A 26,426-nucleotide genomic window follows, 5' to 3' on the forward strand; every position below is an offset into this window, starting at 1 on the left:
TTTCAGCCCACATGAGTGTGGGCACGCGGGTCACTGATGGATGAGCAGAGAAGAGTTGAACAACATTTTATTTTTGTTTGTTAAACAGGCGATTAGGCTTAGTACAGCACCATCCGGCTGCCAGGACTTCGTGTCTTTCCATCAGTTTTCCTCTTGGCTCTGGTCATTCTGCTTGCCTGCAGTGAATGCCATGTGCAGAAGAACCACACTCCAAAAAATAAAAAGAAAACTGGAAAACAAAAAGAGTCACTTTCAGAGGCAGGATGGGCAAATCTTGTTGGCAGGTAAGATAGGAAGATGAGAGAGAGCAATTCACACTGATTCAGATGTTTCTAACATGGTAACTGAGGGACTTTCTTCATCAACCCAACAAATACTGATTGACGAGTCATGTACCAGACATGGGTATAATGATGAACAAGGCGATGTGGTCCCAAGTCTTGAGAAACTTACAGTCTAGTAGGGTAAACAAAGACCTAACACATTATTTATGTGATTATAAGGTACTGTGAGAGCGTCTGATAATGAATCTAACCTAACCTGAAGTGGGGGGTGGTGCCATTCACTGAAACAGGAGGTTGAGAAGGATCTGGCTGTAGGATGCATGTTTTGAACATAAGGAATTTGAGGCACCGATTGGTCCACCAACTTGGGGATTTGCAAGGTTTAAGCTGGGAAGGCTAGAGATGGTTAAATCCCGGAAAGATAAAGGAATGGAGCAGAGCAGGGCTCCTAAGGGTGGGGGGAGCCTTCACCTCACGTGCGTGAAGCCTCCTGGAGAGCGCAGAGGGGGCAGTATCAGAACCCACCGGCAGCATCTCAGCACCATGAAGGTGGGACTGAGGCAGGACTATCTGCCTGCCTCTACTGACTCAAGAGAGGGGAAGAGCACCAACAAATTATCTGTGAAAAGCAGTTGGAAAAGGGTGACTGCTGTAATTTGCTGGAGTTGAAAGAACCTAAATGTACTGATGGGCCTTCTGGTAAACATCAGTTCCTGAACTGCTAAATAAAGGTAGGGACAAACCAGCCCACAGGGCAGGTCCTAAAGATTTTATTTTCATAAGTAGATTCTTTGTTTTTGTTTCAACTTTCAAGTTGACTGTACCAAATTAATGTCCACTATAGGAGTATTTAAAGACAGAAAATTCCTCTCTTGCTGCCAACTTTTGTGTGTGTGGGGGGGGGGGCGGTGGGTTGGTCTGTAGGACAGAGATTAGGAATTCCTGGCACTAAGACCAGAGGTGGCAAGTAAGATGACACAGCCCTTTGAGACAGACTTGGTCCATCATATCAGCATCAGTCAGGAATCCCTTGTCCCTTAAGTCTACAACTTGACACTTGGGCACTTCTGATTCCCCACCCTGGTGGCCCCACTGTGGCACAAGTGTGACTTGCTCCCTTCCTGGCCCCAATTTTATAGCCAAGTCTAGACAATATCACCATCACCTGATCTGAGGTTTCCCAACCAGAAGCTCCTGAAGTCATGATTCTTTGTTTAATTTAGAGGAACCGTCTAGTTTGTGTGATGCTTCAGATATAAAAATTTGGGTAAAAAATCTGGAAGGGCTGGACCCTGTCTGGTGGTGCAACAGGTTAAAGCACAGCACTATGAAGCTAGCCACAGCCACTGTAGCACAAGTTTGATCCCCAGCCAGGGAGATGACCCACATGGCACAGCAGACCTCTCCTGACCTGCCCACTGCTCCTCCCAGCAGTGTATTTCAGGAAATTTGCCTGTTCTGCTCCCCACTCTGTCTCTGGTGAATCCTCTCACACCCCCACCTCTGGCCTGTACCCCAGTTCTTGTGTGCATAAATAAAAAAATCTTTAAAAAAAAGACTGTTCACCACAATAACCTAGCAAAGAGTTGCAAAAAGTAGGACCTGAAGAAATGAACAAGAGTCTCCAAGTAGCATGGCAAGTTTTAGAACTGAAAGTTTTGAGTATATCCAAAACTTTCTTATATATATCCACTGTCACTTGTTAAAAATCAAACTTCCCTCAAGTACCTACTGGGTGGTGGGATATTTATTGGCAAATAATGCTCTGCCCTCAAGAAGTTCTCAGTTATGGAGTTATAGTAAATAAGAAAATTGCCATAACAGAGAGAACAGACACAAATGGAGGATTCAGAGACATAAGCAACAGAAACTTCACTAAGCAAAAGATAGTACCTGAAGTAGGCCCTAAAGAACAAAGAACAAGTTTCTAAGTAAACAAGGCAGACAAGGGCATTTCAGAGCTCAAAAAAAAGTTTTTTAAAGACTATTAAGTACTATTTTTCAATGACCACTGCTAGTATTATGACTATTATTATTAGCATGTTGGGGTACATGTGAGATCAAGACCCCACATTAGGGTCAAGTGCTAATGTGATAGTCCCATCATCGCTGGTGTTGGTGACAAGTGACATTCCCAGTATGGGAGAAAGGAGGCAGCAGAAATAAAAGAAAAGCAATTTCACAAAAACCCATAGTGCTAAACAGGAATTAGAAATATGAGTATGAACTCTCACTGTCGCGTCTTTAAAAGAGATTAACCAAGCAAGCAACAAACGTATTTCCTGGCTCTGAATACGGAGAAGGCCTAAAAATAATGACTGAATTTGCTGGCAGTGAGCACCCCCGCAGCCAGATTGTGATCTGCAAATTTTTCAGGAGTCCCTAGAGAAAGGGCCTGGGACAGAAAGTGTTCAAAAATGGCCCTGGAACATTTTGTTGTGACCGACAGACAGTTATCCAACAGCACTCAGCAGCCACTGGCAAGAGATAAGACAATCTGAGCATCTGTAAGCAAGGATTTACATGGACAGAAAAGGTCCCGCTGCAGAGTGTGAGTGAACAAACTTCTCTGCTGAAAGCAGGTAAAGAACAAGAATATTTGCTCTTTTTTTCTTATGTAATCGATAAAACTGAATAAACAAATGGTAGATGAAGAAACATTTTTATTAAAGAAGTATTGTATCAAATAAACAAAAGAAGGAAAGACTGAAATGAAATAGCACCATTTTGAAAACCCTAACAAATTATCAAAGCTAGGCATTGCTTTTATTAATGGCTTCTGATAGGAGAAAGATAACTAGAAATTAGGAGCTTATAAATTGAAGAATTTAACTGGATATATCAAGTTGTCTCAACAAAAGTAAAAATTAAAATGCTTGAATCTGATCAAACCTTTAGCTACAATCACCAAGTTACAGAAAGCAGATGTATGAGCAATGTGTTAGATGATACCACAGAGACACAATCAGCAGAATCAGAGTGAGACACTCTAGGGTAAACAATTCTTCAACAAATAAATGGCAAAGGAAAACAGAGAGAGGGAAGTGTTAAGCTATAGTTTAAAAGCCATTTAAGAGATTCATCAACCAACTGTGATGGGTTCAAACACTGACGTATATTTGATATTAAGGAGTTACCATTTTTTCGAAGTTATCATATTATGATTATGTTTTAAAGAGTATCTTGAGTAGACACAGAATTAAAATATTTACGGATGAAATAACAGGATGTCTTAGATTTACTTCAAAATAATATGTGGATGGGCCCTCTCTGTTGGCGCAATGGGCTGAAGCACAGCACTGTGAAGCTACTAGCACTGGCAGCTGCTTCTGCATGAGCTGCGTCCCCAGCCCCAGAGCTGACCCACATGGCGCGGCAGACCTCTCCTGTCTCGCCCGCTGCTCCCCTCAGCAATGTACTTGTCAATCTGCCTGTTCTGCTCCCCACTGTCTCTGGTGAATCCTTTCACTGCTCCTGCACCTCTGGCCTGTACCCCAGTTCTTTACACATAAATAAAAAAAATTAAAATACGTGGGGAATAGGAGGATGTTAGAGGAAACAACACTGCAACAAGCTGACAACTGTTGAAAGCAGGTGATGGAAACATGGGGATTTATAATACTTTTCATTATATTGTAAATCACATTATCCATATTTAAATTTTTCTACTAAGTTTTTAAAAAAGCTATCGTGTTGACCCACTTGCTATTCCAGACTGTCCCAATTTATTTCAAAGAAAGGGAACAGTTAGGAGAAAACAGAGAAAGAAATAGCATAGGAGCTGAAAATGAATTCTCTGGGCAGGCACATTTCAGCCATGGCATAAGAGTAAGGACCTGGCAGGAACAGTGCCAGCCGTAGTGCCAAATCTTATAGTCTGGGTGCTGTGTTACAAGGGATTACAGCATTAAACTAAAGCTAATTTCAGAGTAAAAGAACTGATGTGTATAAACCTAGTAGAAGGTCTGTGGCTTTGGCTTGTGCACTGAACACTCTTGACATGAGTGAGTGAGAATGCCGGCATATAAGCACTGTATCTCAGTGCTGGGGGGTGGAATGATCACACTTGAAGGCCCTCACCACACTGCAGTGTAATCGCCCCTGGCTGTCCTCCTCTGGACAGATCCACTTGTCACAGGCCCTGGGGAAACAGTCCCAATCAGGATGTGGTCTTCAGGTATTCCATCCCTTAGACCAAAGTAACACTTCCCAGGTACAGATTCTAGGTCTTGACTCAGGGAAGAAACAGCACTGGTCCTCATGGGATAAATTAAATTTCAAAAAGGAAGGAGGAATGGGGCCGTCCCTGGTGGCGCAGCGGGTTAAAGCACAGCACTGAGAAGCTAAAGCCACTTCCGCATGAGTTTGATTCCCGCCTGCCCCGGAGAAGACCACATGGCGTGGCAGACCTCTTCTGACCCGCCCGCTGCTCCTCTCAGCAGTGTACTTCGTTGATCTGCCTGTTCTGCTCCCCACTCTGTCTCTGGTGAAAGCCTCTCGCCGCCCCTGCGCCTCTGGCCTGTACCCCAGTTCTGTATGCATAAATAAATAAATCTTTAAAAAAAAAATTAAAAAAAAAAAAAAAAGGAAGGAGGAATGAATGAAGAAAGGAAGGATGAAAGATATTCTTTGCAACAGTTCAATAGTCTGTGTATGTGGGGTAGTGCCCTGGTTACAAGTGTCCCTGGAAGTTCCCCTCTGATCCTGAAATTACAGACTTACATGAAAAAGGTTTTCTGCGAGATTAGAAGCTATCCTTTTTCACTGAAAGCTGGAGTCCAGCGATTACAAGAGAAGGCGTAGCCAGCACATAAATCTGCAGTGCCCAGGGCCCTGGACAGTCCCTGTCATTGGCAAAGCAATTGATGCTTCTGCCAGGGAGGCTCCATAGAGAGTGCTCATCACGATCTCATTTGGAGGTGCGCCACCCAAACAGAGGAACTGACACCCAAGTTTACAGAGCTGAGCGAAGCCCACAGGTGTGAAATCTGTGAAAATCGGGAATGGAGGCTGCAAGGGCCTGGGGTCCATGCTCTTCTCAGATGCCACGCCTGACTCTTGGAAGGTTTACAGCTGGGGTGTGGACAGACTTTAATTCAAATTACTGAATCACTCTCAGGGGGCTGTAGGTTCAGCTTCATTACTGAGCATCTTAACCATGGCCAGGAGCTTTAATAAGCATGATCACTACAATCTTAGAACATGGGTGGAATCACCCTTATCATAGCTAAGTTAGTGAAGGATCAGAGAGATGAAGCCTTTGCCCCAGGTAGACTGCTTGTAGACAGTAGGGTAGGGATTTAATTTTAATGTTATTTGACTCTTAAAGGCCTTGGTTAAGGAGACAGCAGCTTGAGGAGAAAAGTCAGTTTGTGACTACAAAACACAGTGAAGGTTCTTGGTCTAAATGGAGATTATTAGGATGTGACTTCATTTGTTCCACAAACATACACAGAGTGCCCAGAGTATGCCAGGTCACATGGTGGGCAATGAAGATGAAGAGTAACACCCACTCCTTGTTCTTCTGAGCTGAGTGGTTGGGGAGACACACTCCAAGGACAAATGAATGAAGGAGTGAACAAATGGAGAGGCAAAGGGACCGACGGTAAAGAACAGTGTTTCGAACACCAGTAATGGGGATGTAAGCTGCAATGGGGCAAGCAGTAAGATGACTGCTGGGAGGGAAAAAACATTTCAGACAGTGAGAAAAGCAAGTGCAAAGGCTCCATGTGTTCTGGCAATGGCAAGGCCAGCACAGTAAACCATCTTGGTAAACTGAGGCAGTGGAATATAAGGTGAGAAACAAGCCGTGGAGGAATGGGGTCTTTTTCCTTCACTCTCACCTACTAAACTAGGCATTGAGAGTGGAATCATCAAAGAGGATCAGAACAAAGTAGGCACGAGAATTTGTGAGCTTTGGAGAACTCCTTGAGTAATTTAAGAGAGGTCACACTCTGGACCTGCAGCCAGTCTGAGAAGTCACAGAGAAACCAGAAAAAAACCACTATGACCTTAATCAAGCTGAACAAAACTACACTGTACAGATGGGGCAGGGAGGAGAGGAGAGGGGATACTGGGACCAAAGAGCAGGAGCCCCTCTTATAGAAGCATCTAGGAACTCACATTTCCTAAATTACAGTCATGTGGATTTCACAACTGAAGCCTTTGGAAGAACCGGCCCACACATGGGCAGGTGCACTCACCGCCGCCCCCGCCCCCAACTAAATTATGACACATGATGACAGATCTAGCCCTCTCTGTTCCTATGCTAAAAGTAATGGAGCTGACGCACCGACAGACTTTTCATTGTACTGCACAGCAGGAAGGTGAAAACACAAACTTACATTCCTCTTAGCTGGGCTTGGCTGCTGTGACTGTTTGGTTCGGAGCAAATGTAGCTGTTGGAAGATGGTCCATCTCTGGTGCATCAAAAAAGTATGCCTGCAGGAAAGGAGAGCATGAGAGAACAAAGTGGTGGTCTGGGTGAGTGTCCTACTAGCCGCCACACTGGCAGTATTTCTGGGCTTTCGTGGGCTGTGTTCCCCCTACCACACTGCTAAAATCTCTGTTTCTGTCTATCTCACTCATTCAACTTAACACATATGACTTAATCTTCCGAAAAATCCAATGAGGTAGTTATTATTATCCTCCATTTGACAGACAAAGAAACCAAGGCTCCTAGAGACTGTCATTTCATCAGTACAAATGGCTAATGAGTAGCAGGGCCGGCCTCAACGCTGGGTCTTCAGGACCCCAAAACTCAAGCTCCTAGTCACTCTCTTGTACAGTCCCTCCTCCAGGGTTACCACTGCATCCATCCTGACTTCGTGTCACCAGCACCTTGCACAGGGCCTGGCATATCATGGAAACAATCGATACTTTATTGAACTGAGCTATGCTAGGTTGCTGTGGAATCAGCAGCTCCCTGTAAAGACCTCTAAAAGTAAGAGCAAGGTGGACTTTACACCTCCTAATTCTTCAGCTTTGAAATGAAAGGTTGGATAAATGCTTCTACTCACCAGCTACAATGGAACTGTCAAAAATCAGAAGATAGTAGAAGAGGGAAAACATTAAAGAGGTTCTTCCCATCTGTTTCACCGTCTGAGAATCCTAACTTTAGCCCAGGAAAACACCAACCTCGGTAGCCATGAACACACACCGGCTGCTCAAAGGAAAAGGGAATCTGTTCATGATCTGCCCACTCAGGCTTCCCCTTAGGGCCAGGGCCTCAGGAAGGGAAAAAGAAAGACGCTATCCAGAGCCATCTCTAACTAGCTCTGTACTCCGTCAGCCACAAGAGGGCACCAGCATGACACGTTGGCGCGTCTCAGACGCGTCCCACTCCCTTAACTCTTCAACCGCCCAAGCCAAAGAGTTTTGGCTGATTTTTTCCAGTTTGTCAGATGCTCAGAGCAACTTGTGGCTTTTAAAAGACTTCCTCCCCAGATCCCCTAAAGGCAGCTGTTTTCTGAAGCAGGGAAAGAAGAGTCCCTGACTTTCAGGGGGACAGGGACTGTGCAGCTGGTGTTGGCTCCCTGCAGTTATCTTGCAGGTGCATTGAGTCAAAAAGTCCCTATTATGCAGGAACAATGCCTTGCTTCCAGGCAAACCCTCACAGGAGAGAAGGAGCCAAGAAGTTCTAACCAAATTCACAAGTCACTGTACCCCCACGGGCCTCAGTTATCTCTCTGTAAGAGAAAGCACTGGGAAAGACCATCTCTCAGGCAAGCTGCCATTCCATGATTCATCAATTCCATTATTATTCATAACAACAACCACAGTGGCCATTTGCTGAGTGTCTGCTGTGCATCAGACACGTCCTTAATCTACTTGGTAACCTCTCGTGGTAGGCAACTTTAGCTGTTTTAAAGATGAGTAAACTGAGGCTCAAAGTGATAGAGAGTTCCTGAGGGCTGTCATGTCAATGTGTCTGAGCCAGGATTTCTACCCAGCTGTGTCTCACTCCAAAGTCTACGTTCTTCTATTTTCCAACACATCCTATAAAATTTGGCACTTACCCTATGCCCATCCCAGACACAGGCCCCATAGGGGCCTCTGGATCAATCAGCAAGCTTCTACAAATAGGGGTGGAAATATCACCCAGCAGATAGTTAAGGAGCAGGACCCAGCAGTAACCACCTCAAACATGGGCTTATACACCTCCAAACACATCAGCCAAGAAGGGACTCAGCTGTCCCTGCCAATGTGTTCCACAACCATCTTAGGGATTGTGTACAGGTGCAAGCACCCTGGGCTCTCATGTTTCACTGCGCTAAAACAAAAACACCAAACCACATTCCCCAGGGAAAAATGAGAAGGCCAAGCTGTCTGGTTCAGTCTATATCCCTCAGCTCAAAAACTCCCCTGCTAATTCCTCTCTCTTCTTTTCCAATAATAATGCATTCTGCTTGTGTGACCTGCCACATTTTCACGTTACATTTATCATTTGACCTCACAACAGTAAAGATGTTACTATAAGTCTTTTGCTAAATGAAGCAATGGGGGTTCAGGAATGGAAAATAACCGAAGCAGGGAGGGATGGAACTGGGACTTTCCTAACTTCTGCTTCAGTCCTCTTGCAGAAGGGGCTAGGTGCTTGACAGCAAAACCCCAACTACTGTGGGCCTCTGACAAAATACCTGATCACCTGATCACTGACAGCTTCCTTCTTCAAGGAGAAAGCCCCAACAAGAAGAGGTCCCATTCCAGCAATATCCCCTGCTCTTCACCCAACCTGCCTGCTCCTCTGAGTAGGCAGGCCTTTTCTCTCCTAATTTTTCAACCAGGCCTGTATTGGGTAAGAAGTTCAGGGCACAGATGGGAAGACACCAGAGAGAGCTGTCCCTAAAGGACGAGCGTTGTCTCCAGCGTGGGATGCTCAGGCTTTCACCCATACACTCACTGCAACTTTGGGCCACTCTTGCTGGGTGTTCAGATCACACCCTCAGTCCTCTGTCCCAAGTACTCAAACTTAAATGCACATGAAATTTATACAAACCAAGTCTATGCTTCAGAACTGGGCACGTGATGAGATGTGACCAATAACAAAGTACTAATATCTCATTAATGTACTTAAGGAGACCACGGTCATCTATACAAAAAAATATTGAAGATCAAATGGTATGAGAGAAATATCTTACTCCTACAAATGCCAAACCTGACCAAGGATCTGCATGTGTTCTGTGGACTCTTTCTGAGACATGTCCTTCCCTTCATCAGTGACCAAAACATGAGTTTTCTGAAACTCATGTCAGGCTCTAATTAATTACGGCAGCAGACAGCAGTTTTTGTGCACAGCATGTACACAACCCTGTCTCCTTGGGGCCCAAGGAGAGGAGGCTAACTTGTAGATACTGAGGGGGCTAAGTGCTAGGGCAGGTGCTTTATATGTGTTACTTTATTCTCTGTGACAGGAACTGCTAAGTTCCTGTAACAGACAGAGACATTCAGATTCAGAGGGTTAGATCCAAGCTCACACAGCCAGTGAGTGACAGATCTGGACTTTAATCTCGACCTGTCTGACTCAAAAACAGGCTTTGCCTAAAAGATACCTAAACACACAAACTTGAAAACTATTACAAATATTGTTCACCTTAAAAGTAACTGTATATACCTATGGGACTTCATTCTTAAACTTCCTACCTGTGCAACTTTAAATTTGTGTGCAGAGTATCAGCAAAGGCATCCACAAGTAGAATTCCCCCTCGTCCTTCTCCCAGTCCCCTCCCACTTCTGCTGGCCAGACACCAAGTCTTTGGTGTAGCCAGACACGTTTCAGGATTAGGTAAATCCAGAGAGTGCAATCAAATTCTCTTGACTTTAGCACTTCTCATCTAGGAGAGTCTATTGAAAATGATACTGATTTCATGGAGCTGGTTTTAAAAGAACCATCGTGTCTAACAGTTTTGAAGCATTTGCATCAAAAGCACTACCAAATGAATGCAGGAATGAGACTATACCAAGCAGCCCACAGAAAGCAGCATGTGAAGCAACACGATCGTCACAATTGTGGTCAACGCGATGCGCCGGTTATCCTCTCGAACAGCTGGCCAAAATGTCATTGCCAACACAGAGCCCGAGATGCCCAGGGCAATCATGACTAGAATCCAACGAACAGCTCTCTGGGGGATAATCCACAGTATCTGAAAGAAAAAAAGAGAGGGGAGAGATTTTTGGGGAGGCATTCAGAGGGGCATTTGTTCATTCCAGGCAAACATGTTTATAAAAGCCCCAGAGCCAACCAGCAGCCAGGCCCCCACCGCCATTGCAGTTTTTCAGTTCAGCCTGGAGAAACACCACCAGCAAGCAGAGAGGAGAAAGCACAGAAGGAAGAGCTGGAGACCCAGTGCAGGCACTTGGCTCCCCAGCCTCCATTCATGCTGAACTTCTACAAGCAAAGGGTATTTTTCAAGTGCTTAGGCTAGACATGATAATGCTGGCTGAATTTCCAATCAAGAACAAGGTATCGCTCAGAGTAAGTGTACTTACTGCTGTAGGGATATAAATGAAGAGTGAATATCCATAGACACACACAATCTCCAGAAACGAGTAGGAAACAATGTTCATCACTTTGCTGTTTCTCCACATGAGGAAACCCCAGAGCGCAAGAGGAACCAGCCAGGCATAGGCATAGATGACAGTGGCTGCTATGGACACTGGGGGTGAATGGACACAAGTTTTAATCCCCACCACAGCTTCAAATTTTCTCGGAGCATTTCTAATGCCTCACTTGACTTACTTCCTAGCACATGCTGACACCCACTCCATCAGACCACGGGATCCTGTCTGACTGGCCTTCACAGGCCCTGATTATCCACAGGCACATACCTGACACACAGTAGCTGCCCTATGAAAGGGCTAAAATGAGCCTTCGGCACATGCTTTTGTGGTGATGACCAACTGTCTTTCATACGGTCTAGCGAATTACAGTACTACTCAACAACTGAAATACTTCAGAGGGATACACTACAAGTGTTTAAACACACTGAGCGTTTCGGGCTCTCCTTGGTGGCGCAGCGGGTTAAAGCACCGCATAATGAAGGTTTCCACAGCCACTGCAGCATGAGTTTGATCCCAGCCAGGGAGCTGACCCATATGGCATGGCAGACCTTTCCTGACCTGCCCGCTGCTCCCCTCAGCAGTGTTCTTCGTCAATCTGCCTGTTCTGTTTCCCACTCTGATTCTGGTGAATCCCCTTACCCACCACACCTCTGGTCTGTACCCCAGTTCTGTATGCATAAATAAATAAATCTTTAAAAACAAAACAAAAACACACTGAGCATTTCAATCAAATGAAAGCCACTACCCCTTGGAAGAACATGTCCTCTGTCCTACTATAACAAAAGCTGACATTGATTTCTCTAGCAAATTTATTTAAATGCCCTGGATACAGATTAACTTGCTCTGTATGCTATTTAGAGTTTCTTCTGTTTCTGAAATTCTAGCTCATTGATGAACTGCTTAAAATATTCTCTAGTTTCACTTTCTTCTTTAAACAATTTTGTCCCTGTTGTGGAAATGCTATTTTGTGGCTGCTCAGAACAGCAATGTCTAGCTCATTATTGAACTTCCCTCCCCCTCCACCCTAGAGGATTCATTTTCCCTCTTCTGGAAAAGGGGATCATAACAGCATGGCTAAGCCCATGGCACCAGCCCTCCTTGTACATAAATCTGCAGATAATTCACTTAACACTCTTGGCAAAGGCAAAGGTACAGGAGACTCTGCATATGTGACTGTCCAAGACACTTCTAACTCCCAAAGCAGTTTTTCCTATTGGGAGCTTACTCATTAAGCCAAATGTCCTCATGCTGGCACAGTGCCTTTTTCTTGGGTAACTAAGAAAGGGGAAGGGCCCTACTATTATACAGCTATCCCTGGGTATGAGGCATTACACTGAGTGCTTTACTGAGAGGTAAGCTGTGAAGAATCAGAAGTGCAGGCTCTGTGGTTCTGATCCTAGCTCTGTCACGTAGCTAAGTAACCTTTTTGGCACATCTGTAAGCCAGGAAAACTAATAGTACACTGCCTTCTATGATTACTAGAGAACTAAAGTAAAAACTGGTGTAGTTAGAATACTGATTGCTGAATAATAAATGCTCACTCAAGAATTTACTTTTTATATTAGTAATGGATGTGTAAATACAGTATTTCATCTATCTGTATCTTCATTTCAGAGATGAGAAAACAAGACCAGAGAAGTTAAGTGGTTTGATCAAGGTCAAATTATTAATAAATAGTGGGGACATGCTTGGACTCTGGAATGTAACTCAGACATAAAACAGAAAAATGTGTATTGACTGGGCCAAAGACTCTCACTAGTCCACACATCCCATTCCTCCCAATACTGAGACACCCAGCCAGAAGATAATAACAGATACAGGCATGTCTGAGCTTCCAGACCCTTGGTAAGACGATTTGTTCCTTCTCCTGGACATACCTATCTTTGTATACATAGATACAGACATTTCTGATATAGGAAATCACATATTCTATATACAGCAACATTCATGTGCCTGTCCTTCCTTACTTTAGCATGAAACTACTTGAAGGTAGGATCTGTACCTCACTGATAATATTTACTGAGTTAAATTCAACCCCAGGTCATTTGATAAATGAACTTGGAATAGAATCCAAGTCTGACTTTACGATGGAGAAGGAAAGAAGGGAAATGGGCATGGAGGGTAAGGACAGGAAAAGAAGGAAGGTTATATAGAAACACACAAACAGGTGAATACATCTCCTTCTATGTACAGCATATGAAGAGATGTACAAATAACAAGATAATATTTATTAAACTCTCTTTCTGATCCAAAGCTACTATTCTAACCTCTATGTATGTCATTATTCTTACAACAATCCTATAACATGGGTCTTGTTTTTTTTAAAGATTTATTTATTTATGTATACAGACCTGGGGTACAGGCCAGAGGTTTTGGGGGGAGAGGATTTACCAAAGACAAAGTGGGGAACAGGATGAATAACTGAAATACACTCCTGAGAGGTGCAGCAGGCGGGTCAGGAGAGGTCTGCCACACCACGTAGGTCACCTCCCTGGCAGGGAACTGAACTCATGCTGCAGTGGCTACCATAGCTTCACAGTGCTGCAGTTTAACCCACTGCACCATGAGGGAGGGCCCTAACATGGGTCTTGCTAGTCCCATTTCACTGATGAGGCATCTGAGGCAAACAGAGGTAAAATAACTGGTCCAACAAGGTAGAAGCTAGCAGGTAGTGCAGCAGGATCGTGAAGCCCATGGCCTCATTCCAGAGCCTGAGCTTTTACCCGTGTCTATATAACCCCTTAGCAGAAGAGCAGGCAGGCAGGGACACGAGACAACTGAGAACATGGCACAAGACAGTCTCCTTCGAAGCCAAACTTCCTCATTTGGGGGCAGCTGTCAGAAGTACCTCCCTCAAATCTATTTTTTCCCTTTAATTATCCAATACTGCCACAAGAAAGGAAGTTTTAAAACAAGATCACCCACAAGCCAGCCAGCAGGGCACATTCATTCCTGTGTTCCCTTCTAAGCCCTGATCATTTGCAGACTTCTCTTACAAAGTTGCTAACAGCACAGGCCTAAGTGTCTAGGATCAGTTTTCCATGTTGCTCTAAGTACTTCCTAATTAGTGGCTACAGACCCAGTTATTTGAGTCATCACAACTTAAATAACAATGCCCCTACTGTTTCCCACGTTTGAGTGATACAAATAATGCTACAATGGAGAATCAGAGGCACACTGCTCTTTACTTGTTTTATACATTTTTGTTTGGATAAATTCCAATTGCTATTGGCCTTACAGGTTTCCAGAAAACTATCTAGGTTCACAATACTATGAATGTACTTAATGCCACTGATTTATACACTTTGAAATCGCTAACACAATAAATGTTTTTGTTTACCTTACCACAATGAAAAAGTTATGCAGATTTATATAAAGGAAAGGTAAATTCTGAGCCAGTAGGTATGTTCAACCCTTAGCTATATATGTAAAAAGCAGGAGCTATAGCACTTACAGATAGGGGTCAGGAGTTCAGTGGGTACAAAGAACTAGGGGTTAAAAACTGACATCAGGGCTCTCCCTGGTGAGGCAGCGGGTGAGGATGCAGCACTGCAGTGAGCCACAGCTGCTTCAGTGCCAGTCTGATCCCAGCCCCAGAGGTGATCCACATGGCGTGGCAGACCTCTCCTGACCCACCTGCTGCTCCCCTCAGCAGTGTACTTTGTTGATATGCCTGCTCTGCTCCCCACTCTGTCTCTGGTGAAGCCTCTCACTGCTCCTGTACCTCTGGCCTGTACCCCAGTTCTGTATGCATAAATAAATAAATCTTTAAAAAAAAAAAAAACTGACAGCATTCCAAATAAGGCAACTTATTCACCAACCTTTTCGGAATTCAGGCACATAATGGTATGTCTTCTCTCCCAGATGGATTAAAAAGTTAGAAAGATTCCCACTAATTGCGATGGCAAACACCAATGTGGCACATATCCAAAAAGGGCCTGGAAGGGAGAACAGACAATTCAGAGACAAGAAAATGAAGCACCAACTTTTAGACTCTTACAGAACAATCTCCTTCCTCGCCCTAGTCATAGAAACAAAGGGGGGAAACAAAGAATTTTAAATGTAATCAATACTCACTTCAGGAGATTTCCTTTTTCTAAAAGATCAAACATCTAACTAAGTAATTAGTTGCCTGAATACAGCAGGAATTGGAATGCAAAGGCAAAACATCTCCATAATTAGGTGGGTAAAGACACTAATTTGTTACAGCATTTATTATTTGGAGGATCACCAAAAAAAGTTCATGGACTTCATCACCAGGATACAGAAAACTAGGCTTACCTTAAGTGCCAAGTGTTACTGCCACAGAAAAATAATTGAAAAAACTTCTGGGGGGGCTCACTGGAAGAACAGAACAAGCACGATTCCTCAGAGAAGAGTTAATCTAGCCCTTAACCATAATGTGTGTGTGTTTAAGGCTTTATTTCTTTCAATGAAAAAATAAGACACACAGGTAGTTCAGTGTTCAAAAGGTACAAAAGGGAGTATAGAAAAAAGTGAACAACCTTCCTTCTGTTTTCTAGCTGTGCATGTCCCCTCCCTAGATCTCCTCACAACCAGTTTCTGGTGAATCTTGCCAGAGATTTCCACACATCTATAAGCAAATGCATGTTTGTGCATATATGTGTACATGTTTTATAAAAACAGTAACAAATATATAGCCACTTAAATATATTTCACTGTAACATATCCTGGATATTTTACCATAGTTATTCACAAAAATACTATTTTTATTATAATATTATTTTCTTTTAGTAATTGTAAAATATTCCACTGATTGGATATGTACACCAAGATACTCTGCAGATGCCTTTTATTGTTTTTTTTTTAATTTCATGAACACTATCTTTTTCATCATTTAGAAAAATTACTTTGTGGAACAAATACAATTGTTAAATTGTGAGACTTCAATAAGCTTTATGATTCTCTGTTTTCAATTTCACTGGTATTTTGTATTATCTTTGGGTACTTGCATGCACCTTTACATGTCAAGGAAATTATTGTGGTAGGGGAGATGACTAACAGAAGCAGATTAGTGCTTTTCAAAGTCAAGCTGGTTACTGACAGTGGGAAAGAACTGACTGGGATGCTCCAAAGAGGCGCCGACATGGGCTTTCCAAAAACTGCTGCTTACTCACTGCCTTGCAAGCTCTCCACTATACTCAAGGACTACATTCTTCACTCCATATTATTCTGAGTGCCCACTACATAAAGATGCAGAAAACAACCTAGCTAAAAACAAGAAGCAAGAAACAAACTACAACAAAACATTCCCCAAAGTTTTATTGAATGAATGCTAACAGACCACGTGGTGTGAATGAGCTCAGACCATCCAAGCACATGATCACAAGTGATCAAAATATTACACAGTACCCATTCCTAGAAAGCAGAGACTATTGTAGACTGTCTTTTTTTTTTTTTTAAGATTTATTTTATTTATTTATGCATACAAGAGCTGGGGTGCAGGCCAGAGGTGGGAGGAGGGATGGAAATGAGAGGATTCACCAGAGACAGAGCAGGGAGTAGGTCAAGCAGATGTATGGAATACACTGCTGAGGGGAGCAGCGGGCGAGACAGGAGAGGTCTGCTGCGCCATGTGGGTCTGAAGATTTAATTCATGCTGCAGTGGCTGTGGACCACTTCACAACCAGGGAGGCCCCTGTCATCATTTCTGAAGTACCCTCTTTCCTATTTTTTGAGCACCCTGAGGCAAGATCCTGCCTCAGTGCCTTTGCACTTGCTGAGCTCCCTGCTTCAGATGCTTTTTCCTTAGTCTAACTTGTTGATTTCTTCTTCAGATTCTGCAGACTGGCATTATTGTCACCTTCCTTCAACCCACCTTCCTTCAACCCACAGGTCCAGTGTTGTCTATTATAAAACGTTCTACCTATATAGTACCTCAAAGACCATGTCTATGAGCTCAAGAAGGTAACAATGTTGTAGAAAGAAGCAAGGTTTGGGTTCAAATTCTACTTTATTCATGAAAAGCAGTATAACTGTGAAGAAGAAATGGATTATTACAGAGAGAGTGTTGCTTTGAAACTGAGCTCAGCCACCCACTAGCTATATGATATTAGGCAAGGTACTTGACCTCCGTGTGACCCAGGGTCCTCATCTCTACAATGGAGATAATAATAATACCAACCTCATAAAGTTAAGATTGTTATGAGGACAAATGAGTAAGTCAGGTTCTTGCCTAATAACAGTGGCACATAATAAGCACTGTCTGTGCTTGCTACTGTGATTATTACTAACTTCTGTGTCCATGGCCAGTCACCCTCCCTAAATTTCAATTTTCTTTTTTGGAAAGTTAGGCTAATTTGCATTGTGAAAAACAGAATATCTTAGCACAAAATAGTACAACAGTGTTGACTCCAGGTGTGCACTTGTCAGCAAATGCTAACTCCCTCTCCTTCCTTGCGAATGGAGACTATTACTTTACCTTTGAATCCTCCATCTCTAGCACTAAGGCTCTGTTACCGAGGCCCCCGCCAGGCACTGATGAGGTGGATTACTCAGACACAGAGCCCGCCTCTCAAGAAGCCCCCAGGTTAAAAGGAAGAATGGAACACCACAGCAGCCTTCAGATGAGGGGCTCGAGCCAAGGCAACACTCTTCACATCACACTCACAGCAGCTCCAGGAGTCCCTGGGCATCCGGCTCCTCTCTGTCATAAAGAATGGGCACTTTCTCTCAGTCTCCATCACCACAGCCCCACTTTTAGTGCCATCCATTCCATGTTTCTGTAGCTTAAAGTCACCAGTCTTCATAGAATAAACATGGGCTCTGTTTAACACTAAACTAGGTTTTAGTTCTCCTTTTTTAGTTTGGTAGCTCTCACTCAGCTTGCCACCTCATGCGGAAAACAGACACAACAGCACTTACTAAGTATCTTTATTTTATACTTAATATGTAAAATAGTGTATAAATGACAGATACACAGTGGATTCTCATAGATTCTTTTATTCCCCTCTTTTTTTTTTTTTTATTCCCCTCTCTTACTCCCCAACATAGACAAGCTCTCTAATACTTAGGACTGAGCATGCAGATTACTGAGCTCTGAGAGACCACCTCTTTGTGTGAAAGGAGGGACGAAAACACCTACACTGAAGGTTGCTGCCAGAACCAGAAGTGACCATTACAGCCTTTCACGGAGCACCTGCACACAGCAAGCTCTCAGAGCCACTGGCTCTCTTCACTCCTCAGACAGTCACTGCTGTTGGTATCCTAGCCTCAGGACCCTAAGTGCAGTGATAACCTTTTCTTAGCTAGAAGGAAGGCTAGGGATGACAGTGATCCCTGGTCCATTCCTCCTACAGATTTTGTGCTGCTGACTGTAACCCAACCCAAGAGAAGCAGCTCGTCTGAGGGCAGAGCTGGAACTCAGGTCATGAAGTGGAAGCATGAGAACAACCTCTCCACACTCAACACACACACCCCCCCCTTTCAAATTAAAATCAAAATGACTTAATTTGTCTCGTTTGTAATATTATTTTAGGACTTTCAAAAAACATACCATACCTTGCAATTATGCATTGATATAACACAAGTGCATTTTCTTTAAAATTCTTTGCAAGGACTGCTAATGAAGCTCCAAGGAATCGAATAAAATGTGGCCTGCCCTGCCAATAGTGCCCTCATCAACTTTCCGGGCAACCGTCACACTCACCTGAGTTCAACTGGTTCATGGTAAAGAATCAAAATGGCACCACACTTACCATAGAGATCTGGATTGCTTCGGATATACAACCTCACAAAGTTTTTTCCAGGTATTGGCAAAAGTGACCCTTTTATTCTGTCAAAAACCTGGAAAACAACAGAGCAATGATTCTATTAAAGATTTTTTTTTTCAGTTTAATAAATTTAACTACTGCAAAATTAAAACTCAAGTTAAATCAGAGTTTTTATGATGATAATATTTTCAAAGGCTAATAACCCTCTGCTTCTGGAAGACCATGTCCAGTCTACCAAGGGTTTCACATGATTTGATCACTGAGCCACAAGTCTCCACTATGTGTAAAAGAAAAGATGAAGTTGGCTTACAAACCTGGTAAGTGTCTACATCAAAGAATGTCTGATAGTATTCAAACGTCCAGAAGGGGGAGCTTTTCTTCTGTCCAGCCAGCAACTATCAGAGATAAAATAAAACATAATGAACACCAAAGTAATTTCTTTATTCTAGCTACTCAGAGAGAGGGGGAGATGATCTAAGGGAAACCAGGATGTCAAAAAGAACAAGCTCCTTTGTAGTCATCAGCTGACTTGACAATTGCCACACCCAGATCACCCAGATATAAAACAACCATCAGGACGTCAAATCAAAGTTTCAAATCCCTCCCAGGGGGTGGCTGTGACAAATCACCAGACACAGCCTAAATTCTCTTTTTAAAGTATAGCTAAAAAGAGCTACCTCACAGGATAATAGGAAGAATTAGATTAAATGTTTCTATGTTTCATGTACAGTAACATGTACACATATATATGCAGAAAAATATACACAAAGAAAGCAGTCAGTGTATATTTTCTCTTCATACCCCCTTAAGCTCCTTACCACTATTACCACCTGAATTCTCAAAAATATGATAACCAATTCTTTTTTAAAAAAATATTTATTTATTTATGCTTACAGAGCTTGGGTACAGGCCAGACATGTGCGGGGAGAGGATTCACCAGAGACAGAGTGGGGAACAGAACAGGCAGATGGACTCAAAAACACTGCTGAGGGGAGCAGTGGGCGGGTCAGGAGAGGTCTGCTGTACCATGTGGGTCACCTCTGGTGCAGGGATTGAACTCATGCTGAAGTGGCTTTAGCTTCTGTGTGCTGTGCTTTAACCTGCTCTCCACCAGGAAGAGCCCTGATAACCAATTCTTTTTAAAGAAGCAAAAACTTAAAATCTACTGACAAAAATACAAAATTCCAATTTTGCAGACACAGGGAAAAAGCAACGCCAGTCTCAAAGCACAGGCACCTGAAGGCAGAGCCAGCCTGTGCAGGAGTCATGACTGCCGTCTTTTGATACAGGGAGAGCATTCATGCAGCAAAAGGTATGTGAGACTGCAGAGCAAGGGCTATCGGCAAACCCTTCTGTTTATTATAAAGGAAACATTTTCATAATTAAAAGCTGTCCAATAGTGGCAGCAGCTGCTTGACAAGACTGTGAACAGCTCACACCTGGGTGTATTCAAGTGCTCTCTTTCTGACATCCCACAGAGAGCACTGATATCTTGGAAGGAAAGTTGGAACAGGAAATTGATATTACAAAATGTTAAACTACAGAGACCAATGTTTCATAAGCTAGGTTCAGGAATTCTGCAACCTCTTCCCAACTCACAGATAACATTAAGATAATAATGTAATATTTTTCATGCATTTCTTCCTAAACTTTTATTTACTTTTTGCACAGAAGAACTGGAGTACAGGCCAAAGTGTAGGGGATGAGAGGATTCACCAGAGAGAGTTGGGAGCAAAAGAGGTGACTGACTGACCTACACTGCTAAGGAGGCAGTGGGTGAGACAGGAGAGTCTGCTGCACCATAAGTGGATTAGCTCCCTGGCCGGGGATCGAACTCATGCTGAAGTGGATTTAACTTCTTAATGCTGTGCTTTAACCCGCTGCACCACCAGGGCGGGGCTAAGCTGAACTATTTTAATGAGCCTGTGAACCCAGAACTATAACCTGAGTACTCATCTATCATCCAGTTTATTATAATCATAAAGCCATTTATAAAACATAACTAGAAATACTATTTGTCGAAACATGGAATAAATTTGTGATCAAAAACAGCTACCTGACATTTACCATCCAGAAACTTAGACGGCTACTGAGCTAATGCCCTAAACACCTCTACCCAACTCTAGTTCAGGCTTCATCATCTCTAACCTAGACCACTTCAACAGTCTCCTACTTGGTCGTCTGGCCTCCAGTCTGAATCCCTCCAATTTATACTTCCCATGATCACCATTATCTTAAATATCTTTAAACATATCTGACCACATTATGTAAAAATCTTTCACTAGCTTCCAAAAGTTTTCACAAGACAATTCATACTTATTGGGTTGAGTCCTTGCCTATCCATGTAGCCTCACCTCCTGGCTTCACCAATATTTTGCTATCATGCTCATGAAGATGAAACAGGCTATCTGTAACATTTTCCTTCACGGCTCTGCAACTATGCCAAAAGTAAGCACTTCCCTTTGTCTCAACCATCCTTCACTTTCTTCCTCTGGCTACTGCCTATACTTTTGGAGCATCTTAGTATTAGTACCTCCAGAAGTCTTCCATAAGCCCCCTCTGTCCTTGGTTGCCCCCAACTGGTGTGCTTCCCAAGGTGTTTTCCCTTACATCCCCCAAATGCAGAGACCACAGGTGAGTTTTTATGTTGCCACTACTTGGCAGTTTAGTTGGTTATGTAGGAGACAATGAGTGAGTATATGAACAAGTTTTTGGCTTTTGAAATTAGAAGAAAAAAAGAACTGTTTCAAGACACGTCCAAACCTCAGTTTTGTCAGAGTCATCATTTCCCAGCAACTCATCATCCTCTTCTCTCCCTGAGCTTCTTGCAGACCCTGGGGTTTCGCCAGGATCCTCAATGCTGATTGTGGTGGCATCAGGGTTTGCTACTAAAGAAGTAGCCGCATCACCAAACTCTGAAATTGATTACAGCAAAGGGCATTAGGTATATTGCCCACACTGGAACTGCTAAGCACTTACATGTAAATGGCAAAATGCTCGAAAAATAATCTCATCTTGAAATCAAGTTGACTTAGAAAAATGATTACCGAAGTACAGAATTTGAAGTCAGATATGGATTTTAGTCCTGGCTCAGCTTCTTACTAACTATACAAGCCTGACTTCTATAAACTTCATTGTTCTCATCTACGCATTAGGGAGAATATTTATTTTAAAGAATTTCTGAAAAGTTAGGAATATCAACTAAGACCTTACCAGAGTATCTGGCTCACAGCAAGTACCCACTCTAAATCTCTATTCTTTGATTTAAACTCAAATAATTTAAAAAAGATTTATTTATTTATGTATACAGAACCGGGGTACAGGCCAGAGGTGCAGGGGCAGTGAGAGGATTCACCAGAGACAGAGTGGGGCGCAGAATAGGCAGACTGACGAAGTACACTGCTGAGGGGAGCAGCAGGCAGGTCAGAAGTCTGCTGCACCATGTGGGTCACCTCTGGGGAGGGGATCGAACTCATGCTGAAGTGCTTTAGCTTGTTAGTGCTACGCTTTAACCTGCTGAGCCACCAGGGAGGGTCCTCAAACTCAAAGAATTTTAATGGAGGTTATTTTTTTCCAGTAAGTCCTATGAAATACCCATAGAAAGTATAGGAATAAAAGTAGAAACTATAGAATGAAAACCATTCTTAGTTCTACCAATAAAGGCAAACACCATTAATATCCGGTATATTTCCTTTTCTCTATATGGTTAAGATTCATGTCAGCAATGGCCATTCATTCATGCAACAAGTATTTACTACATGCCTATTATGTACCAAAAATTGATTTGGGTTATGATAATATTATATGGACAATGCCTACTCGGGATTATACAAAAATGATTTTCCACATATGTGTTTTGCACTTAAATAACTACATAAATATCCCATTTTCTGGAAAGCAGAGGAGCAGTATCTTAAGTTACACAATTTTTCCAATGTTTTTGCATATTTGGGGTGATTTTAACTTGCCTTATTACAAATACTGTGGAAAGAGTCTGTGGGAAGCTTTTTGAATTACTGCCTTAAGATGGACAGCTATTAGTATGATCACTAAGTCTAAGAGTGTAAACCATTTTTAAAGCTTTTGAGCAATATTACTAAATCACTTCCTCAAAGAACTTCACTTACTCATGTCCACCAGCAATGATGAGACTTCCTGTCACTGGGTAGCCTGACAGACTTTACTTGGCTGCCCTAAAATAAAATGCAGGGCATCTCTGAACTTAGGAAGACTAAAGAAAGGCATCATAATCACACTATACTCCTGCAATTTGCAGGACAGGGCTCTTGGGCCACTGAGCCATCAGCTTTGGAGACAGCTTTTTAGAGAGAATTAAGGAGACTGAAATTAATTAGGTGGCTGCTATGTAGCAATTACTCAAACCTCAGTCTCCAGTGTTTAAACTGCTGAAGGAGCAGACGCTCTGGAATGAGATAGTTGTTTGATAAGCTAAGGCTCTGACACTTGGTGACCTTAAACAAATTACTCCTTATCTCAGTATGTTTCAACTACAAAATGTAGATAATATCTTGCAAAGAAATGCTAAGGATATGAGATAATAACAGATAGCTACAATGACATTACTATCATTTATTGGCTGGACAGGACAGGGTAAGGGCATTTAAAAAAATGGGCACAACTTTGCCTGAAGGACTCTAAGGAAGATATACTTAAGAATCGGATTGAAAACACAGGAGTCTACCTGAAGGAAAGGCAAGCTAAGAGGGGGAAAGACAGCACCAAAGGCCTAAGAGGTTCCATGAAGGATGTAACACATCTAGATGAGACTACGAAAGGCTTCATGAAGAGGATGCCACAGAAGGGCAGTCAAAGCAGTGGCAAGCACTGCATGCAGAGAAAGGGATGAGTAAGACCCAGAAGACAGGGCCTGTGTCCCACGTTTGAGGAACAGCAAATGGCATAGCTTGATCCGAGTGTAGGATGTGTTAGCTCCCACAAGATGACTGCCCAGACTGTGTTGTCAGTTATTCTTGCCCCTCTCTGCAACTTGAGGGCAAGATTGGCGTGTTTCTTCCTTTTGTCATAAGGTTTTCTACATCCTGTTTTGCCTCTGTTCCTTTATCAATACAATTCCTTCCATTTGAAAGTACTGATGTTCTTTCTTACACGGAACACTACCATTCTTCCTGGGGCAAACCTTCCACTATCCCAACAGCATCCTGCACTATTTTCTAAAGAGCAAAGACCATCAAATGACTTAGCAGACAGGAGCCTGATTTGGTTCCTGTCTCCTCTCAAACCTCACCTTGTGCTAGCCTTTCCCATCATCTGTGCTCTGGGACATTTAATTTCAATTACTTGGGAGAAAAAAACAAAATAAATATCCTTCCTCCCCAGGTACTTTGCACATGCTGTTCTCTCCACTTGAACTTTCTCACATTGTGTTCAGATAAGACGGCCAAGGCAGGTCTCTCCATAAGCAGAGTGAGAGCAAGTCACGGGACTATCTGGAACACATCCAAACAGAAAGATGGCACAAAAGCCACATGCTGTGAATGCACTTGGTGTCTAGAGGGGACAGTGACTAGGCCTCTGCAGGCAAGGTAGAGAGAAAGAACAAGAGTAGCAGGAGACGAAACAGAGGCAGTGGAGGGCTGCTGCATCGTGTAGCCTCTCCCAAGCACAGAAATGGCCCTGGCTTTCACGCCTAGTGAGAAGAGCACTGGAAGGTGCTGAAAGAATGACTTCATTTGGTGCTTTAAAGGGTCGCTATGGTGGAAAGAGGAGGGTGCTGGGAGGAAGCAGGAGGACCAGAAGAAAGATGAAGGCTATAATTCAGCCAAGAGGTGATGGTGACCTGAAGCTTGGTAGAGTTGGAGAGAAGTGGCCAGGGGTTGAATGTATTAGTAGTCAGTATTTGCTACTGACGGGGTTTCTCATTAAACATCCTCTCTTCCTCAGAGAGTAGTGAAAGAGCATAGGCTGTGAAGCCAGACTCCCTGAGTTCATGCCCTGGTTTACTACTTGCTAACTACGTGACTTTTCAGCAAATTACTTCATTTTTCTGTGGCTCAGTTTCCTTATGGGGAGAACAAGGAGAATAAAGTAGTTATTTCATAAAGTTGACATGAAGATTAAATGAGTTAATATTGGTGAAGACTTAGAACAGTGTCTAAGGTGTCACAAGGCAAATAGCACTTGTGAATCTCAGGCTGTGAGTTATGAGTAGTGAACTTTTCCTCCAGCTCTTTCACAGTTTGCAGATACATATTTAAATGATTATTTAGCAAATGAATATCTCCCTCACAAGACTTGAAAATTTCATAAGGGAAGAAACTACTTTGTGCACGTCCTAATAACCAGAATAATAGCTTGCTTGGTTCATGGCCCCACTCATCATATACTTATTGTTTCAAAAATACCAGATCACATTTCATAATAATTATCTTTTAATAATTTGATCTGCTTTAGTGTAAAAACCTCTCCCTTATCCTTTATCTCCTGTAGTTAATTCAGTACTAAGCACAAGTACACGCTCAGTAAATGTTGCTACCAGGCACTCTAAGCACATTTTTGGGAATCACTAAGTTTATGTTATCAATCTGCAGGGTTACTGAGCAAAACAAAGAAAAAGAAAAAAAAAAGCTGGTATAGACAAACAGAAAAATCTGGGTGAGCAACATTCTTTTACCAAGATGTTTAAAATAAACTTTTTAAAAATATGTAACAACATAGCAACACAGATCTGTTGTTGTGACTATAGAAATATTCATCGTAAAGACAAAGGTGGGTATCCAACTGATGTACCTTCAAACTGCAAGTCATCTACAGTTGCCATTCAGCCAGTGGGTCTTCTCCCAATTTTTAGGAAGAAAATTTGCAGAAGTCTAAAAGGGAAAAATAAGTCAACTTAATAGGATAGCAGGATAGTGTCTGCAAGCAAATCTTATTTGAACATTAGAAATAGTATTGCTTCCCCGTTTTTAGTGGGGCTTGATAAATTTATGGAAAGATAACCATTTAGCATGAAATATTAAAAACATTATTTAACTAAAAAGAAAAAGCCAGCCCTGGGGAAGTCCAATCTCACTCACTCTGAGAGTGTTAAGGACCAGGGGGCAGCCTGGAGATGAAAGGATGAGGATAGGAAAGCTGGGCTTTGAGAGGCAGCGATGAGGACAATGATCGGCAGCCTCGCCAGTGGTTAAGGACACAGGCTCTGGGCTCAGACAGACCTGGGTTTGATTCCCGATTCTGCCGCTTCTCGCTGTATGCCTGTGGGCTCCTCGGGGCCTCAGTTTCCTCATCTGTAAAATGGGTTCATAATGGTACCTACTCACACGGTGTTGTGGGCCATTAGATGAGACAGTGAGTGTAAGGCGCTTAGTGTACAGCCAAGCAATTAGTGGGCGCGGGAGTGCTGGAGATTCTGCAGCCGGGGGGCACCCTGAGCCCCAGCTGGTCTGGGTAAAAGCTGCCCGAAAGCAGAAGCAGCGTTTTAGGGAGGAGCTGGGCCGCGGCGGCCCGACGGGCAGGAGATCCCGTGCCCCCTCAGCCCCAGGTCGGCCCCGCAGACTCCGCCGCCTCACCTCGGGGCTTTGGCGTCTGGTCGGTCGGGGTAAAGATCCGGCCACAGAGGCTCTGCGTTGGTTCCGGTCCTTCCCGGTTGCCGGAAGCAGAATATCCGGGGGCGGAACTTTCCCGCCTCCTCCGTTATAACCCCGCCCCCTTAAAGAGACAGAAACACCCGGAGGCGCAGCCTCCAGCGATCTCAGCGGGTATCTACTTCCCGAGCCCGCTCCCTCTGCCGATTCTCCAGCGGGTGAGGCTCCGGGTTCTAAAGAAACAGACCTCGGGGCGTGGTGGGAGAGCGGAGATTGTCATCCTC

General features: G+C 43.2%; 1 protein-coding gene across 4 annotated transcripts; it reads right to left on the minus strand.

The window, feature by feature from the left end:
* Nucleotides 1-50: 50 nt before the first annotated feature.
* YIPF1 (Yip1 domain family, member 1) lies at nucleotides 51-26,285 on the minus strand. 4 transcript variants are annotated; one of them, XM_012722644.1, is made up of 11 exons: nucleotides 26,128-26,285; nucleotides 25,774-25,845; nucleotides 25,346-25,425; nucleotides 21,341-21,492; nucleotides 18,892-18,972; nucleotides 18,563-18,650; nucleotides 14,666-14,782; nucleotides 10,773-10,939; nucleotides 10,244-10,426; nucleotides 6,629-6,725; nucleotides 51-229 (listed from the first exon to the last, which is right to left on the minus strand). In XM_012722644.1, exons 3-10 carry the CDS (start codon nucleotides 25,374-25,376, stop codon nucleotides 6,636-6,638), a joined length of 909 nt encoding a protein of 302 aa, XP_012578098.1. In that variant the 5' UTR covers nucleotides 25,377-25,425; nucleotides 25,774-25,845; nucleotides 26,128-26,285; the 3' UTR covers nucleotides 51-229; nucleotides 6,629-6,635. The 4 variants fall into 4 exon arrangements, with proteins under 4 accessions (XP_012578098.1, XP_012578097.1, XP_012578099.1 ...); XM_012722643.1 differs by lacking the exon at nucleotides 25,774-25,845; XM_012722645.1 differs by lacking the exons at nucleotides 25,774-25,845; nucleotides 26,128-26,285 and adding an exon at nucleotides 25,879-26,118.
* Nucleotides 26,286-26,426: the final 141 nt, after the last annotated feature.

This window comes from Condylura cristata, unplaced genomic scaffold (genome assembly GCF_000260355.1).
Source record: "Condylura cristata isolate star-nosed mole 26May11 unplaced genomic scaffold, ConCri1.0 scaffold00008, whole genome shotgun sequence".
Lineage (NCBI taxonomy): Eukaryota > Metazoa > Chordata > Mammalia > Eulipotyphla > Talpidae > Condylura > Condylura cristata.